The sequence below is a fragment of the Carassius gibelio genome, chromosome B11 (genome assembly GCF_023724105.1).
Source record: "Carassius gibelio isolate Cgi1373 ecotype wild population from Czech Republic chromosome B11, carGib1.2-hapl.c, whole genome shotgun sequence".
NCBI lineage: Eukaryota > Metazoa > Chordata > Actinopteri > Cypriniformes > Cyprinidae > Carassius > Carassius gibelio.
Window position 1 is genome coordinate 17187126 of NC_068406.1, and position 16502 is coordinate 17203627.

At 35.7% G+C, this 16502-nt stretch overlaps 1 protein-coding gene across 16 annotated transcripts in view; it reads right to left on the minus strand.

The window, feature by feature from the left end:
* The window catches only part of LOC127968445 (neurofascin-like), a 76005-nt gene that overhangs the window by 4248 nt on the left and 55255 nt on the right, over nucleotides 1–16502 (minus strand). For 8 of the 16 annotated variants that reach the window (XM_052569671.1, XM_052569676.1, XM_052569675.1 and 5 more), the window contains 5 exons: nucleotides 12153–12410; nucleotides 10939–11058; nucleotides 7798–7947; nucleotides 5872–6000; nucleotides 5710–5779 (listed from right to left, as the gene is read on the minus strand). In XM_052569671.1, the coding sequence (XP_052425631.1) occupies nucleotides 5710–5779; nucleotides 5872–6000; nucleotides 7798–7947; nucleotides 10939–11058; nucleotides 12153–12410 (727 nt within the window). Of the gene's footprint in view, nucleotides 1–2415; nucleotides 2434–3857; nucleotides 3870–5709; nucleotides 5780–5871; nucleotides 6001–7797; nucleotides 7948–10938; nucleotides 11059–12152; nucleotides 12411–16502 lie in introns of all 16 variants that reach the window. The other 8 variants (XM_052569681.1, XM_052569685.1, XM_052569683.1 and 5 more) reach the window with 3 other exon arrangements.

The window sequence follows — 16502 nt, forward strand, 5'->3', positions numbered from 1 at the left end:
ATAACAAGTGAATCAAGAAAGTTAAAAAATTTCCTAAAGGTATTCAATGCTTTTGGCCATCGCATAAAGATGAACCCTGATCAAGAATATTAAAACACCAAAATCCTATTTCCCATGTGGCATGTGAATTCAATAAGATTTTCTAAATAGTTGACAGTTTTGCTCTTTATTCCATGTAAAAACTATTACAAACGCTGAGAAAAACATTCAAATCTCACTTTTGAGAAACGCCAAGGAGAAAAGAAAAGTCCCAAGGTGAAATTTTGACAACAAATTTATTACTAAAGACAAAGACAAACTATTTGCTCTCTGTATTGTATAAATGATATCATGACTATAAATTATTCATTGCACTATATTATCACAGGTATATAATTTATCCCTTGCCCTGTCCATGCATGAGAGTCATTTTAAAAGGGACCTCTGCTGGAGGGTAACTAAGAGTGTCATGCATGAGGAACTGGGACCTACAGTACCTCAACTGAAAAGCACCAAGAAAACAGAAAACCACAAAGCAAAACCTATGAGATCCTAAAAATCATTGACTTGGCACAGAGGTCCATTTTAAATATCATGTAATATCCATGGACCTTGTTGTAAATTGTATTACGGATGGACTGTTAAATTGAATTGTCATAAATAAACTACTTTGTCCCCCCACAAAACAAGGTTTACTACCAGGCTCCATGATATTATCAATCGATACGGGTCATAGAAATGCTTTTACCAACTGCATATATCCTCTCTATAAACAAGGAACAATTCTGCATCAAATGTGTTAACATTAAATAGAAATAGCAAGATATAACCAGATTACGCAGGTCTGTGCATGCACCATGACAACTGGAAAATCATGGCCGTTTAGTTATTCATCTTTAGATTCAATAAGGCACATTCAGAAAATGCTTTTCCCCACCAAACACACTCTCTGCACCAGCAAGGGTTCAGGGAATAAAGAGAATGGGTTTTTGATTTAATCGATCAGTCCTTGAACTCACAGTATCTCCTGATTTCACCTCAAACAGTGGAAAAACTGATTTTCAATGAGCGAAAGCAATCTGTATTTCATACTGTCCATCATTTTTGACAGGATATATGAAAACTATGATGACGTGATGCATGAATTATGGCTTGTTGCATACACCTAATTGCAAATGTACCTGTAGGAATTTTTTCGCAAGATGTGAAATACGTACCCCCAAGTATGTTTCGATACGCTCTTTCAAGAGTTGAGTGGCACTATAACTCTAATGCTCCATGATGTTTTAAAATATAGTGCCATCTGCACTACACCTAAACCTACCCAAATGGTATGAACAAAAGTGAAAGTGATGTAAAAACACAATCACAAGCATGCCATTTTAGCTTGTTTTTCGATCACTCATCTTTCAGCTCTTTCATTGGGAGTAATGTTTTTCATGGGATTTGTACACAAGGATTCCGCATGTCCAATTCTGTGCCGGCTGAGCTACCGAGCAAGATTATTACGTTCGTAAAGTGAAACATACGAAGCTGTAATAATAACGGTGTATGAAAACAATTACAAGTGCTTGCTGTTTTACCGACTCTTGGTGTTAATTCTGCTGGAAACTGCAGTGATATGTACTTATTGGTACGTAACCTTACTTCGTGTCTGGCGAAAAGAAATTCCACAGGAACGTTTTTATCATGAGATCAGGTATCCTAATTTTTTTTTTTTTTTCAAATATTTTAAAAGCAAATTAATTAATTCATTAACAAACGAATAGATAGGGCTGTCAAATAAAAATGTAAAATTACATCACATTACATGCCGATTTGTCAAATCGATGTATCCTTTACAGTGAATGGGTGCCGCCAGAATGCGAGTCAAAAACCATTGCACTAATCCACAAGTAATTCATATGATTTCAGTTCTTCAACCAGCTTTGCACTTTACTACAGTAGATGCTAATTGACAGATACATTCAGTGTGGATTATTGTGATGGTTTTCAAGCTGTTTGGACTCTCATTCTGATGAAGAAACAAACTCTTCTACATCTTGGATGATGTGTGGGTGAGTACAATTCCAGCAAATATTTTTTTATGGGTAAACCATTACTTTAAATTGACAGCCCTATAAATAAAATTATTAAATTCACAAATTTGGTAAGCTACTATATTCTAACAACATCAATTTTGAGGATTATAAGTTATGTTGATGAATTATATAAGTTGATGAATTATAAGTCATGTTAAAATGACAGGAAAAAAATGTGTCGTCGAAAAATATAAGTTAGTTACATATGTTATGTATCCTAATGTATGCTTTCAGTCATTTATCAATACTAAAGGAGTAGGACATGTATTAATCGATTAAAATCAAAAATGCAAGGTGCTTTAGTTCTTGATTAATAATCCAAAGAATGGTGAAATTAATGCCACTCTTTTCATACCTTTCCTTTTCAAGAGACCTTCATTGGACCAACAGGAATGGAAAACACCCAAGAATAAAAAAAAATTATTAAGGGAGTAAGAGTGAGAAAAAAAGGAATAAAACAAAATATTTGTGTCATCAAAGAGCACTTGAAAGAAAAATTATAGGAAAAAGAAAATGATGCAGTGAACATCATCATTATAAACAGCCCTCTGCAAATAATCTGTGGCATTCAATCGAATACAGATCACTGACAAAACCCAAGGGCTCTGATTTCCAGCAGACTCTCCTCTCAAACTGTAGGAAATGCATTATAAATTCTGAAAGCCAAAGGGCATCATAGGCTCAATGAAGTGAAAAAACATACATTTTCTTAGCAAACTCCTTGCATGCAAATATATGTTCAACTGAGTTTCAGCTAAAAAAGTAGAATAATTTATTTTATGTTTCATGCTGTGATTGAATTTTGTGTACTGCACTTTCCATTAAACAACATTTCAAGGGTGCTGAACGTGGGAGGAAGATCCTTGGTTCCTTTTTGACAAATTAACCATGACATTACAGTACCAGCTTTTAAAATATTAACCTTACAATGAAAAAATAAGAGATCATTATTATCATCATTTTATTTATAAGAGAGTCAAAATGATTTCAAGACCGAATAAAATGCTTCAGTACTTGATATTTTATTTCAGGCCAAAGCTTTTAATACATATTCCAATTCACTCTGAAAGGCTTTTTATGAACCATGCGTTTTACTGTAAGTGGTGCTGTAAGAGTTTACAGCACCGTGTCCTAAACGGGCAAGTTTCAAGGGCAAGCAGTTTGCTCTTCTTAAATATGGGTGACCATATGTTTTTTTCCAGACATGTATTAGCTGGGATTTCTAAATTGCATAAAATGTCTGCGTTTTGTCTGTGTTTTCTTATTGTTATCTTAGTTGATGAAGGTAGTGACAGAAGAGTAGTCTGACTAATGCGTGCAAGCATTGTACACTATCAACCAATGGTGGCCTGTGAGAAGATGGGATTTACATAGAATGATCAAACCACTGAAAATATTTATACATTTAATGTATGACAACTTTAGAGTGCAAAGCCTAAACCTGGACATTTTAGGCAATTTAGAGCACCCTGCCAGGACATTGTTAGGAAAAAAAGGACATATGGGTCATGTTTTATGTAAAACCTTGAAAACATCCTGTCTCTATCCACACCTGAGATGCTAGTAGCTGGCTTTTCACCCTGGCTGCTTTATTGCATCGTGTTTGGTTAGGACACGGTGTGTTTACTTTCATAAAATTGCTGGATTACATCCAAAATAAAGGGACCAAGGAGTTTAACACCTTTTTTATAGAGAACAAACATTGATTAGACAGCAGCTTTAGTCCCCGTTCTGCCATCCACATGTAGTCTAACCAATGACATGCTCAGGCTGAGATGAAGTGCTGAAACCAAATACCTGTTCTCGTTCCTTAACAACCCAGCCGAAAGAGGAGGGGGGAGAAAAGGGATCATGAAGATGGAGTTGACCACATCATTCACATGTTAGATGAGAGAGACGTTAGAAAGTAGAAACGAAGGGATCAGCTTCTCAGCATTACTAAGCGAATCAGTTACTGAATATCTGTGGTCTTGATCTCCTTAAAGTGAATTAGCTTTGAGGAAAGGTGAACAATTTAATATTACATAACTGTTAATAATGTGACACATGAGTGGTTTTACTAAAAATGCTATAGTCCAAATGGTTAGAGCATGTTTTTCAATTAGTTGTTAAGAGGATCACAACTACAAATCCATGTTACATTTCTACTGAAATGTCAAATGTAGCTTAAGTGCAGTGTTGAGAAGCTCTTACTGTATCTGAAACTGCTCCCTGTTGCCTATATATAGCAGTTTTGTGATTGTTTTTTATAAATCGTTTTTTACAGCAGTTTTAACACCATTGATTTGGGGCAAGTTGGAAAAGAAACTGGACAGATCTATTGACCATTCAAAGGAAAGCTTTTGACTTGAGTCACAGAAGGCATGGGATAACATTAGTGTTGAAGTTCTCAGCTAATATATTGACACTGCAGAGAAATGTGCTACTGTAATTTCTGCAAAACATAACCAAATATTATGGTTAAAAGTGGATAAAAACAGTACGACTCATTTCTATTTTGGCCACCACTGTACCTACAATGTACTCTATGAGCTCACATACACTGGCTAGAACACTATTTCCCAAAATCCACCATGGATTCACTCACTTAATTGTGTCACTCCTTTCTAATATAGTGCACTTAACTGCCATTCGCTATATAGGAGTTAGTAAACGAGTGTGCGAATGAGCGATTTCGAACACAGCTTGTGTTTAGCTTGCTATGCTAATCAAGCTACCTTTCTGAAAAGTTAACAGATGTTAAAATTGACATGCAAAATAAAATATTACACTATTTATATTGTCATCCAACTGAAAATTTAAACTTTGAAGTGTTTATTCTTAACATTGCATAAGTAACATGACAATTAATAGCTTATGGAGCTAGAGATATTGTATAACATCTGCCTAAAGCCCTCACTGACACTTCCCTTTACTCTTTGTACAGAGGTTGTAATATCCACAACATCTTGAAAGAAGTGCGCTTACACGGCAAAGATAAATAAATTAAGGATGACAGGTAGAAAAATGCTTGTTTGTTAAGGTTCACACCGCCCTAACAAATGCCAAGTGTAACACAGTGATCCGGACAAAAGCCATCAAGCGCCAGTGCTAGTTAACTAAAGCTAAAATTGTTCTAAATGGTTTTCTTTGATTGCAAAACGGCTCAAATAAAATAAATATAAATGTTAAAATAAAAACTTCAAAAATTTGAATTGTTGCAATGGTGTTGGTGCCGACCACCTGAGAAATCAGTGCATTGAGAAATCGGTGCATTGTTTTCTAGCTGAACTGAGATCTATATTAACCACAACAGGCTTATTTTCTGTTTAGGTAATATAAAAGCCTCATCAACAACTGGGGGGGGGGGGGGGGGGGTATGTAAGTTGTTAATTAAAATCTGTTTGGTTTACATGGTTAGTTATTATTTTTGATTAAAATGAGAAAGGCATATTCCCCTCTGCAGGGTTAGAGCTAAGTTCAGGACCTGTAACAGGTAAAACAAAGTTATTCATCAACAGGTTCAATATCATAAGTAGCAGAGAGTGCATATAAACAGTTCGAAAATAAGATTATTGAAAGTCATTTCCCTTCATATGAACCCAAAAAGCTGTTCATGGATTAAAAAAGCTTACTTTTATGGTATAAATGATCAAAAGTGCAAACTTACGGATAGTCAAATGAACCATCTTGGTCTTTATGGTCAACATTATCTAAGGGGAGGTCTTTCTTTTCTCTCACTAGTAAAAAACAAAGAAAAAAACATATTAAAAAATGTATATATCATAAATACATAACACTGGGTTAATGTGGCTTTGTATTTGCTGCATACCTGCATATTTTCCTCCACGACTCCTCTTGATGAAACAAACGATGAGCAGGATGAGAACTAATAGAGCGACAGCACACATCAGCCCAATGAACCAGCCCTGAGTAGCAATGTCTTCCTGCTCCTTGTAGGCTGTTAACAACCAAACAAACACACACACAGAGGAGGGAGGAGAAAAAGAGAGGTACAGAATAAAATGTTTAAGTTTCATAATATACTCATGAGCAAGAATGTCAGAAATCAACTTCCACAGATAATTTTACACATTAAGAAGCTTGTTTTCCCCCTGCATGATTTATCGAGCCTGCGAACAGCTGAACACACTAACAACAAATGGAGAAGCTAATAAATCTCACTGACTTTCAGCAACATGGTAGGAGTCATTTGACAGCCATTCTTTATCAAAAACACATTAGCGGTGAGAACTGCAGATCTGGATTTGAATTATCCATCCTGATAATAACATCAGAGCACAGGGTGCTCTCTCCATGAAGAGTTATCTGATGAGAATGGAACCTGAGTAAAGCTTGGTTTAACCGCATCCTCAAATACTCCCCTTTTCAAAAAAACTAACAAACAACAACAAAATAAAATAAAAAATAAACACTCTTTTTAATAGATGCATCTTGTGAAAAACTTTAGTCTCTCCTAATATTATAAAGTGTTTCTTAAAAATGGTCTATTATTATTATTATTATTATTATTTTTTCAGTTCTCTATTGAAAGTAATTTGGATATACACTAGAGTACAGAAGTTCGTGCTCGGTAGTTCTTAAATAATTATTGTAAAAAATATATTTAAACATGTTTTAATAAATTGTAAAATGTAGTAAATTTCCAGAAGCCATTACTACAGTCTTCAGTGTCACATGATCTTTCAGAAATCAGGATCATGTACAAGAAATTGTTGTAAACCGTTGTGCTGCCTAATATTTTTGTGGAATCCATGATACATATTCTTCATGATTCTTTGATAAATAGAAAATTATTTAAAATAGAAGTCTATAATAGAAGTAATAAATATATATTGTTTTACCGCCACAAATGAACAATTTATTGTATCCTTGATAAATAAAACTATTAATTTCTTGGTAAGAATTTATTTTAAGGGCCAACTCTCACTATTAACTATAACTGCTTATTAGCATGCATATTACTAGCACACTGGCTGTTTATTAGTATTCATAAAGCACATATAATATTTTATTCTGCATGGCCATATTTTACATTCCTTAATCATGTCCCATACCTAAACTTAACATCTACTTTACTAAATATTAATAAGCAGCAAATTTTGGGTTTATTAAGGGAGAACTCTTAATTAAAAATGCATATGTGTTCCCATTTTCTTTAAACTTTTTTGTTTTACTGAACCCAGACTTTTGAACATTGCATCTTATGAGCTTGTCGAAGACTTAATTTCAAAACCACAGGCATTAGAGTCTACTCTGATATAATATAATAATTTAAGGCCTAATAATAGTGGTGTTTTTATGTGGAAAATCACAGAGGGATCTATCAGTCAGAGGAACAAAGCTGACGGTTTGGATTATATTATCAGCTCAATCTTCTATACCCGAAAAACAGCAAACATCCCACCTAAAAACGGCTCTGATGCTTATCATCACAGGGATCAATATCTTATTGAACGTGCTTTTACACAAAATGCTGTGAGATTTCATCTTGCTTGCAGCGCCTGAGACACATATGCATCCTGCTGGAAAAAGTTTGCTAATGCATCTGAAGCGTAAATAATTTTTGCTCCAAGGGAAATGAACCCATGCCCCTGGTATTGCTAGCACCATGTTTTACCAATCACAGTGCCAGTTAACAATCAGTAAATATGACAACATACAGTTTTCTATCTTTCAGAAGGTCGAGGTCACGTTGAACCCTTTCTTTCTCCCTTGTGTCTTGGCCACCCCTCACCTCTGCCTGTCTCGAACGTGACATAGTCGCTGCTGATGGAGATGTGCTCATGGGAATACACCCGCAACCGATACTTGGCCCCAGCCACCAGCCCAGCCAGCTTAATGGGAGGCTGGTGTTTTACTTGTATGCTTTTCATCGACCCATTACCTTCAGGAGGAGACACAAGAGAGGTGCCCATCAAACCGAGCCCAAACTAAACTGACCAAGACGAAGATAGCAGGTCATGTTTGTTAACTGAGGAAACATGCTGCATCCTTATCCACTCTACATTCAAGATTCGTCTCTGTTCAGGATGGTAATTCTTAAGTGAGATTGTATATAAAAAAAGCAGTCTGTGAGCGAATACTGGAATATCTTCACTCAGCACACATCAAAGTCTGGCATTGGTGTATTAGGGGCATCATTTGCTTCAGTGACGCCTCTTAAAAGCTTTGATGTGAAGTTGCCGCTTAATATCTCACACTGGATTTGCTATAATGAACTCCGGTCTAGAGTGGAGGGAGGTGCACGTTGTCTCAATTACCCACAGACCGCATCTCGTCTCTGAGGAAGCCGAGAAGTGGAGAGACAAATCCCAAAGGCATTGTCAAAAGGTGGGCATAATGACTCAGTGAGGTTTCATGATGTTCATAAGAAACCTAAATGAAATCATCATCCACTGTGTAACTCATGTGTTGGCATGAGTTTGATCAATATGTGATCATATACAAGAGCCTTTGAAGCAAGCAGCCATTGGATTATATAATATGCATATGAAAATTCAATTACAGCACCTTAAAGTGCTACAAGATCTACAAGCTGAAGCTACGAGCTGGAAAGTAAGTCTGTATCCCTTTTAGACAATTCCCATTTATTAATGCTTTCAAAAAACGTAAAAAAAAATCTGTGCTTGGAAGGCACAGATATTCCACAAACATTCTGTCCAGGGTTTGTTCGGAGTATTACACTTTTGGAATCATTTACTCACCCTCCTGTGGTTCCAAACATGTATATATGTCGGCAGTGGGGACCATCAACTATTTGATTAGCAGCATTCTTTAAAATATCTTCTTTTTTGTTCAGTATAAGAAAGAAACTCATACAGGTTCGGAGCGACATGAGGATGAGTAAATGATGACAGTTTAATTTCTGGGTGAACTACTGCTATAATACCTGACTAAAGACAAGTTATTCTCTACCGCCGCATTAGAAGCAATGTGCATGTGCATTTTAATTATGTTTAATCCCATATTACATGCACACAATTTGCTGATAGCTTTTTAAACATCACAATGTCCTGCTTTAAGATCAACAAAACATCTCATATGGGCTGAGGAGCTTCTACATATAGCAAGACATTGTCACACCATGCCTCACGCAGAATGCATGCAGCTGCCACAATCTTGACAGGACATGGTGACAGGATGAGGAAGAGGGAGAAGGAAGAGGGAGTGTTCCATAATGAAATAGTGATTCTACATGGGAAGTACTTTTGGAGAATGTGTGCGTATTGGTCCTGATGTAATCTGACCCTATAATAATGCAGTACTCCTTAGTGTAAGAGTCCACATTGATGCACCTCTTGGATGAAACCCAGATTGCTAGAGTACATTTTCACCGGCTTGGTGGGATATTGCATCAGGATGTACTGTACAGTACAACATGTTTCAAGGTTAAATATGTTACTCTGACTCTCCCCTTTGGTGAGTCCTTTGGTAAGAAACATTGACCTCATCATCATCTTTCTCCGAAACGTTTTCAACAAAGAAAAAAAAAAAAAGAAAAGAAAAAAGCCCAAGGGGCATCAATCAGATGTGGCAGGCTTGTTGGCATAATCTAATCATGGAATGGGACAATGGTGGCCAATATAAACAAAAAGCCAAGCAGCTGTGGGCAGCCAGACAATGAGTGCAGCTGGGAACCCAATGGATGAGGTAAGGGTGGAGTTTGCAATCACATCTGATGAGCCAGACAGATAGCTCAAGGGCGAAGGAGCAAGCGAGAGAGAGAGAGCAAGAAAGCAAGAGAGAGAGAGACTTTTGTAGAGAAATATACACTAGTCAAAAACTAGTTACATATTGCATGTATCTTTTTCATGCTGTGACCGTCTTAAACATGCACACTAATGGAGGATGAAGAATGGTTTTTGATTTACATTCATCTGTGTAATCAAAAATAATTTAGGGCATTGCGTAAAGTAAGTAAATAAATAAATAAAATCAGTATTTTGTCTTAATTTACAGTTTTTAAAAAAACCTAACACTATAAATTATCCAAGAAATCAATATTACATTATTTTATATTATATTATATGAGCTCAATAATATAAGGTGCTGTTTTGTTTTAAGCACAAATCTAACAATATTTAGTAAGTTTCAAGCTTATAACAAGAAACAAATATTTTATTATTTCATTAACATAATATTTAATATATGTATATTTATATTTATAAAACCTAAACAAATTATATATAATTTTTGCATCATGTTTTCTGAAAACAACTTCTACAAAAATGTACACCTAAAAATGTTTATATATTTTTACTGGTTAAAAAAAAGAGAAGAAGATAAAACTGTAAAAAAAAAAAAAAAAAAAAAAAAAAAAAAGGAAGTGATTGCAGGACTTTATATAATAAGTTTAGACTTCTGGGTGCCTGAAAGTCACTGTTTTACGGACCAAAAATTCTCTGTGGTCCAGTCAGAGCAGGTCTCAGTCATTTCTTTTTTTCAGTATCAAGTCTCTCCCCCTCAAACATTTAGTCAAATCTCTCCCTGTTCTTAGCCACCAGTGAGAACTAGAGCTTTCTAAACGGGGCATGCATGACTGCTGATGACATATAGCACAACGCAGTACTGCAGCTAGATATGACATTATTGAGTAACCTGCTGGAGCAATGTTAACAAATACTGTGGACAAAAACATTACAGAGAATCACAACAGGGAGATATCATAAATGCTGGACAATTCAAACAACATTTACAATAACTCCCTTTCAAATAAAACATGAGCTCCCTGTAATATTTATGGTGATGTTCTATAAATATGCCATATAAATGAGGCCCAATTAAACATTACGAGAGGAAGATTTAGGTCTCCAGCAGTCCCAGTAAAATCTAGCATTCCCTACATAAGCTCTCAAAGGGTGCATCTGGCTCTTACTGTCCAGTGTGAACTCTAGCACAAACTCGCTGCTGTCAACGGAGAAGTTGTGCTTCCAGCTGACGTTAGCATAGTCATTGTTAGCATCCACGGTCAGATTCCAGATCTTTACATTCGGGACTATGCAGAACAGGTGGGAGAGGAATACACTTAAATATTTTCTGATACAAACACTGGTACACATGCTTAAACTTAAAGACCCCATGAAACCTAAATTAGAGTTTTCTTTTAGATAATATAGATTACTTAGCTTTGAGGCCATCTATATGCTAGTTTAGCTGACAAAAAAAAATATACTATCCTCTGGGGAAAATGGACCAAAACTTATCCTTTGGGGCACATTTAAATTTTAGTTAAAAAAAAAAAAGCTCTCTAGAATGAAAATATTCCCTTAATAGTCACATTAATGAAACTTCCTGTCCATTATCATTAATGTAGTGATGCATAAAGCAACACTTAAATATAGCTCAATATACCTCAAAATCGAAGAATGAACTGGTGTGATGTCTATTCAAACTAAATCTGGTCAAAATGAAGTTTGTTTGGAACTTGTTTTGGTAGGTCAAAACAATTCAAAAAGTTCACCAAAGTGAGCTTTCTGGAAAAATGTGCATATATTTTAATATTTATCTAAACACCACTTTCAGCACCATGGATAGTTCTGATGTATGAAAACAATGTATTATTGTGTGTTTTTTTTGTTTGGTTTTTTAAGTATACTGGGGTCTTTAAACCATCTGCTAGCAATAGTAAGTAGTACATTATAGTTTCATAGTTCATAGAAGATTTTAGTTTTTAGCTTATTAGCTATTAAAATCATAGCTATGTCACACCTGTAAATACTGTCACTTTAAATACGTTAACACAAGAAATAAAACTTTCATGGGGTCTTTAAAACTAGAGCATTTTAGCAATATTACTGATTTCATTTCTAACTTGTTCTTCTAAATATCTCATAGTTTACAGAGCATGCATTTAATTTTCTAATGCAACAAAACTACTTGTAATTCAAATGTCAATTCTAATTCTGCATAATCTGAGTGTTGTGTGTCCGTGAGGGAACAGGGAGAACATCAATCATGCCCTGTCCTAAATGGTCCACTAACCGAGTCAGTCATACATAATAAATGTCATCTAAACAAGAGGACACACTGATTTGATTGAATGAATCTATACTGTGGGCGTTTCCAGTGAACACTGTCATTATCAGATACCCAGCATTTTCCAATCCACTGTTTTAGGAGACATGGGCCGAACAGGAAGAACCGTGGTGGAAGCTGTTGTAGTAGTGGTGGTAGTAGTTGTGGTAGTTGTAGTAGTAGTAGTGGTAGTAGTTGTGGGTTTGGGCGGAGCAGCAGTTGTAGGGGCTGGTGTGGTTGGTTCTGGGGTAAGTATTGTTGGGATTGGGTCGGTGGAGAGGGGAGGGGGAGGAGGAGGAGTTTCGAACATCAAGGCATCCGTAAAGTTAACGGCTGAGAGGAAGAACACAGAGAAGTTAAGGTGAAGGTCCCAGGGTTAAGCACAAGAGAGACAAAGAGAAGCGAGAAAACACAGAAAAAGAATGAGTTAATTAAATGGAATTCCCACAGTTCTCTTTTTCCAAAACGTATTCAGTGAAAGAGAGTGGCTATGCTTCGAATGGAATACTGGCATACTATATACTGCATATTATCTACTGCATTCTACCTGCTATTTATACTATTCACACTGTGAATGAACTATATGAAAATACATACACACACATACACTACCAGTCAAAGGTTCAAAGAGTATTGATATTTATATTAAGCATGGATGTATTAAAATCATTAAAATTGACAGTAACATTTATAATGAATAGATTTATAATAAGCATTTAATAAGATTTATGCAATAATCATGTGACACTGAAGACTGGAGTAAAATATATTAAAATAGAAAACAGATATTTTAAATATTAAGAACAGTTTTACTGTAAAGTATTTTGCTAAAATAAATGTAGCCTTTGCAAGCATAGGATACTTTTCAAAAACATTTTAAAAACTGTACCATCCCAAAACCTTTCACTGATAATAGTATGTGCATGGATAAGAATTCAGTTTCCTGGTTCTAGAATGACCAGATAATATGTCATGCCTTGAACAATATTTGCATATTTAAGATGCCAACATTTTGTAATGCTTGCATTGTTTGTTTAGCTGGTGTTACTTTCTCAAATATCTTTTGAAATATATATGAAATATTCATCCACATCATTCCACTCAGGAATACTGAAGAGGTTGCATAGAGGGTGTCTAAAAATTGATTGTTGTGCACCACCCAGGGGGAAAACAGGGTCACTACAAGCTATGCAACGCTCTGCAAAATGCTAACATATTCTCAGATCTTACTGCCATTTTGAAACCACCGAAAATATAAACAAATATCTGGGATTTAACAAACAAACAAACATTGCAGAGCTGTCAATACAAAAAGAGAAAATGTGTGGAAATCCATTAGAACACACAGTGGATAGAATCATTATCCAAGATAGAGATTCATAATGAAAGATTATATATCTTTGCTTGCTTTTAGCTTGGAAACAACGCTGTTTTGATTAACAGACTCCATAACAAAAACTATAGAAGCAGTTTCCAAATTCAACCTTACAGGCAAAACTAAAAAGTGAGAGCAATCCATAAATATGCTTGCAAAGGTTAAAACAGACAGAGAGTGTCAGAGAGCCCTGGAGCGCATGGTGACATCAAGTTTTCCAGACCAAGACATGCTAATGGATGTGAGACTTTTGCACAGGGATGTGTTCTAAGATCAACACAGCCAATCAGCCGTAACTTAGTGCACTCTTACCTGTATGTTGCCATCTGACCAAAAAAAATTGAATTGAAATAGAAATAAAGGTGGCACAAGCAGAAGCAGAGGCGTGCATTGCCAAAGCAACAGTTTGTGAATAATGGCGAGCTGATTCACTCTTTTTAATAATTAAGCAGCACAACACTTACAATCTGCAGCTTTGTTTTATCTAACACTAACTTTCATGCTTGCAATATGACCTGCACATGCACAATCTACACTTAAACTTTGAAGGAGTTACTGGAGACATACTAGAAAACAGCTCATAATTACTGCACTAATACACTAACTTATTATTATGCCATTTTTGTCATGGATGGATTCACAGCCAAACATCATCACTCCATTACTACTGTTCCATAAGAAGCTCATCCATATATTAGCATGAAAAATGACATTTCCTTTCAACACAGGCATTTTGCACAACATCATTTGAATGATTGAAAAAAAAAAAACATCTGCCACTTTTGTAAAGTTTAGTCTTGCATGTTAACAGCATTAATTAACTATGAAAATACTGATAGATTTGACATTTGTGGGTATTAATCATAATTTTGCATCCACTTTGAAAGAGGTGAAAGTAGTAATTTACACAAATTACACACATACTGCTCCTCTCTGACTATTTGCAACTTCTAAATCTAAAACGTGCAATGTACAATACAATTTCAAAGGGCTTATAATATAACTGCTATCTTCCAATATAAAATTAGATTTATTCAGTATTCATGACAGTTTGCCCTTTATTTCCACCAGAGAAAAAGAAGATTGCGATTTAAGTGCTATTAACACAAAGCCCATGGTCAATGGATGCAATTTTCATCCAAAGCAGTTAATTACTGTACAGTTTAACCATTAGTATCAACAACATAAATTGGCTTGCCATAGTGATTCACCTCTGTAACAGTATTATCTTCACAAATGTCCATACAATATTAGATTTTTTTCTTCTATCATCTGAACATTAACTTCTCTTCCCCTAACACTAACAACTGTATCAAGCATTACAATTAGAGACTAACAACAAAGTGGTTCTGTCTGGCTCCTGGCTAGATTTAAAAACTAAAATGATGATAGAAGCATGCTAGGATATGCCAAGCAAGGCATGTGGTAGGAAGTGATGTCAGTGCTAATGTAGCAAGGTGCCATCAGGGATTGGGTGTCAGTCAATAAATCACATCAGAGCCACACATGACTTATCTTATTTGTGTGGTGCTTCAGGCACAATAGCATCTTATCAGCATCTTAAAGAGGTAAAACTCGAATCATCTACACTGAGAGCAGATTCAGTGATTCACATCACAAAAGTGCAAGAGCCCATCCCTGAAAGCACACAGTGACATGAAGGTTGGCAGACCAACAAAGAGATGGATAGGGACAGGCATTTATTGACAGTGCAGCTGAGCAGTGTTTTTCATCAGGGAAAATATAAGAGTTAAAGGTGAAGTGTGCAATTCCTAAAGGCAGCCAAACAAATTTACAATTAAAAATAAATAAATAAATAAAATATTCCCTCAGAATTTTTCTTTATTAAAAATAATAACAATATATATATATATATATATATATATATATATATATATATATATATATATATATATATATATATATATACAGTATTGTTCAAAATAATAGCAGTACAATGTGACTAACCAGAATAATCAAGGTTTTTAGTATATTTTTTATTGCTACGTGGCAAACAAGTTACCAGTAGGTTCAGTAGATTGTCAGAAAACAAACAAGACCCAGCATTCATGATATGCACGCTCTTAAGGCTGTGCAATTGGGCAATTAGTTGAAAGGGGTGTGTTCAAAAAAATAGCAGTGTCTACCTTTGACTGTACAAACTCAAAACTATTTTGTACAAACATTTTTTTTTCTGGGATTTAGCAATCCTGTGAATCAATAAACTAATATTTAGTTGTATGACCACAGTTTTTTAAAACTGCTTGACATCTGTGTGGCATGGAGTCAACCAACTTGTGGCACCTCTCAGCTGTTATTCCACTCCATGATTCTTTAACAACATTCCACAATTCATTCACATTTCTTGGTTTTGCTTCAGAAACAGCATTTTTTATATCACCCCACAAGTTCTCAATTGGATTAAGGTCTGGAGATTGGTCTGGCCACTCCATAACATTAGTTTTGTTGGTTTGGAACCAAGACTTTGCCCGTTTACTAGTGTGTTTTGGGTCATTGTCTTGTTGAAACAACCATTTCAAGGGCATGTCCTCTTCAGCATAGGGCAACATGACCTCTTCAAGTATTTTAACATATGCAAACTGATCCATGATCCCTGGTATGCGATAAATAGGCCCAACACCATAGTAGGAGAAACATGCCCATATCATGATGCTTGCTCCTCCATGCTTCACTGTCTTCACTGTGTACTGTAGCTTGAATTCAGAGTTTGGGGGTCGTCTCACAAACTGCCTGTGGCCCTTGGACCCAAAAAGAACAATTTTACTCTCATCAGTCCACAAAATGTTCCTCCATTTCTCTTTAGGCCAGTTGATGTGTTCTTTGGCAAATTGTAACCTCTTCTGCACATGCCTTTTTTTTAACAGAGGGACTTTGCGGGGGATTCTTGAAAATAGATTAGCTTCACACAGACGTCTTCTAACTGTCACAGTACTTACAGGTAACTCCAGACTGTCTTTTATCATCCTGGAGGTGATCATTGGCTGAGCCTTTGCCATTCTGGTTATTCTTCTATCCATTTTGATGGTTGT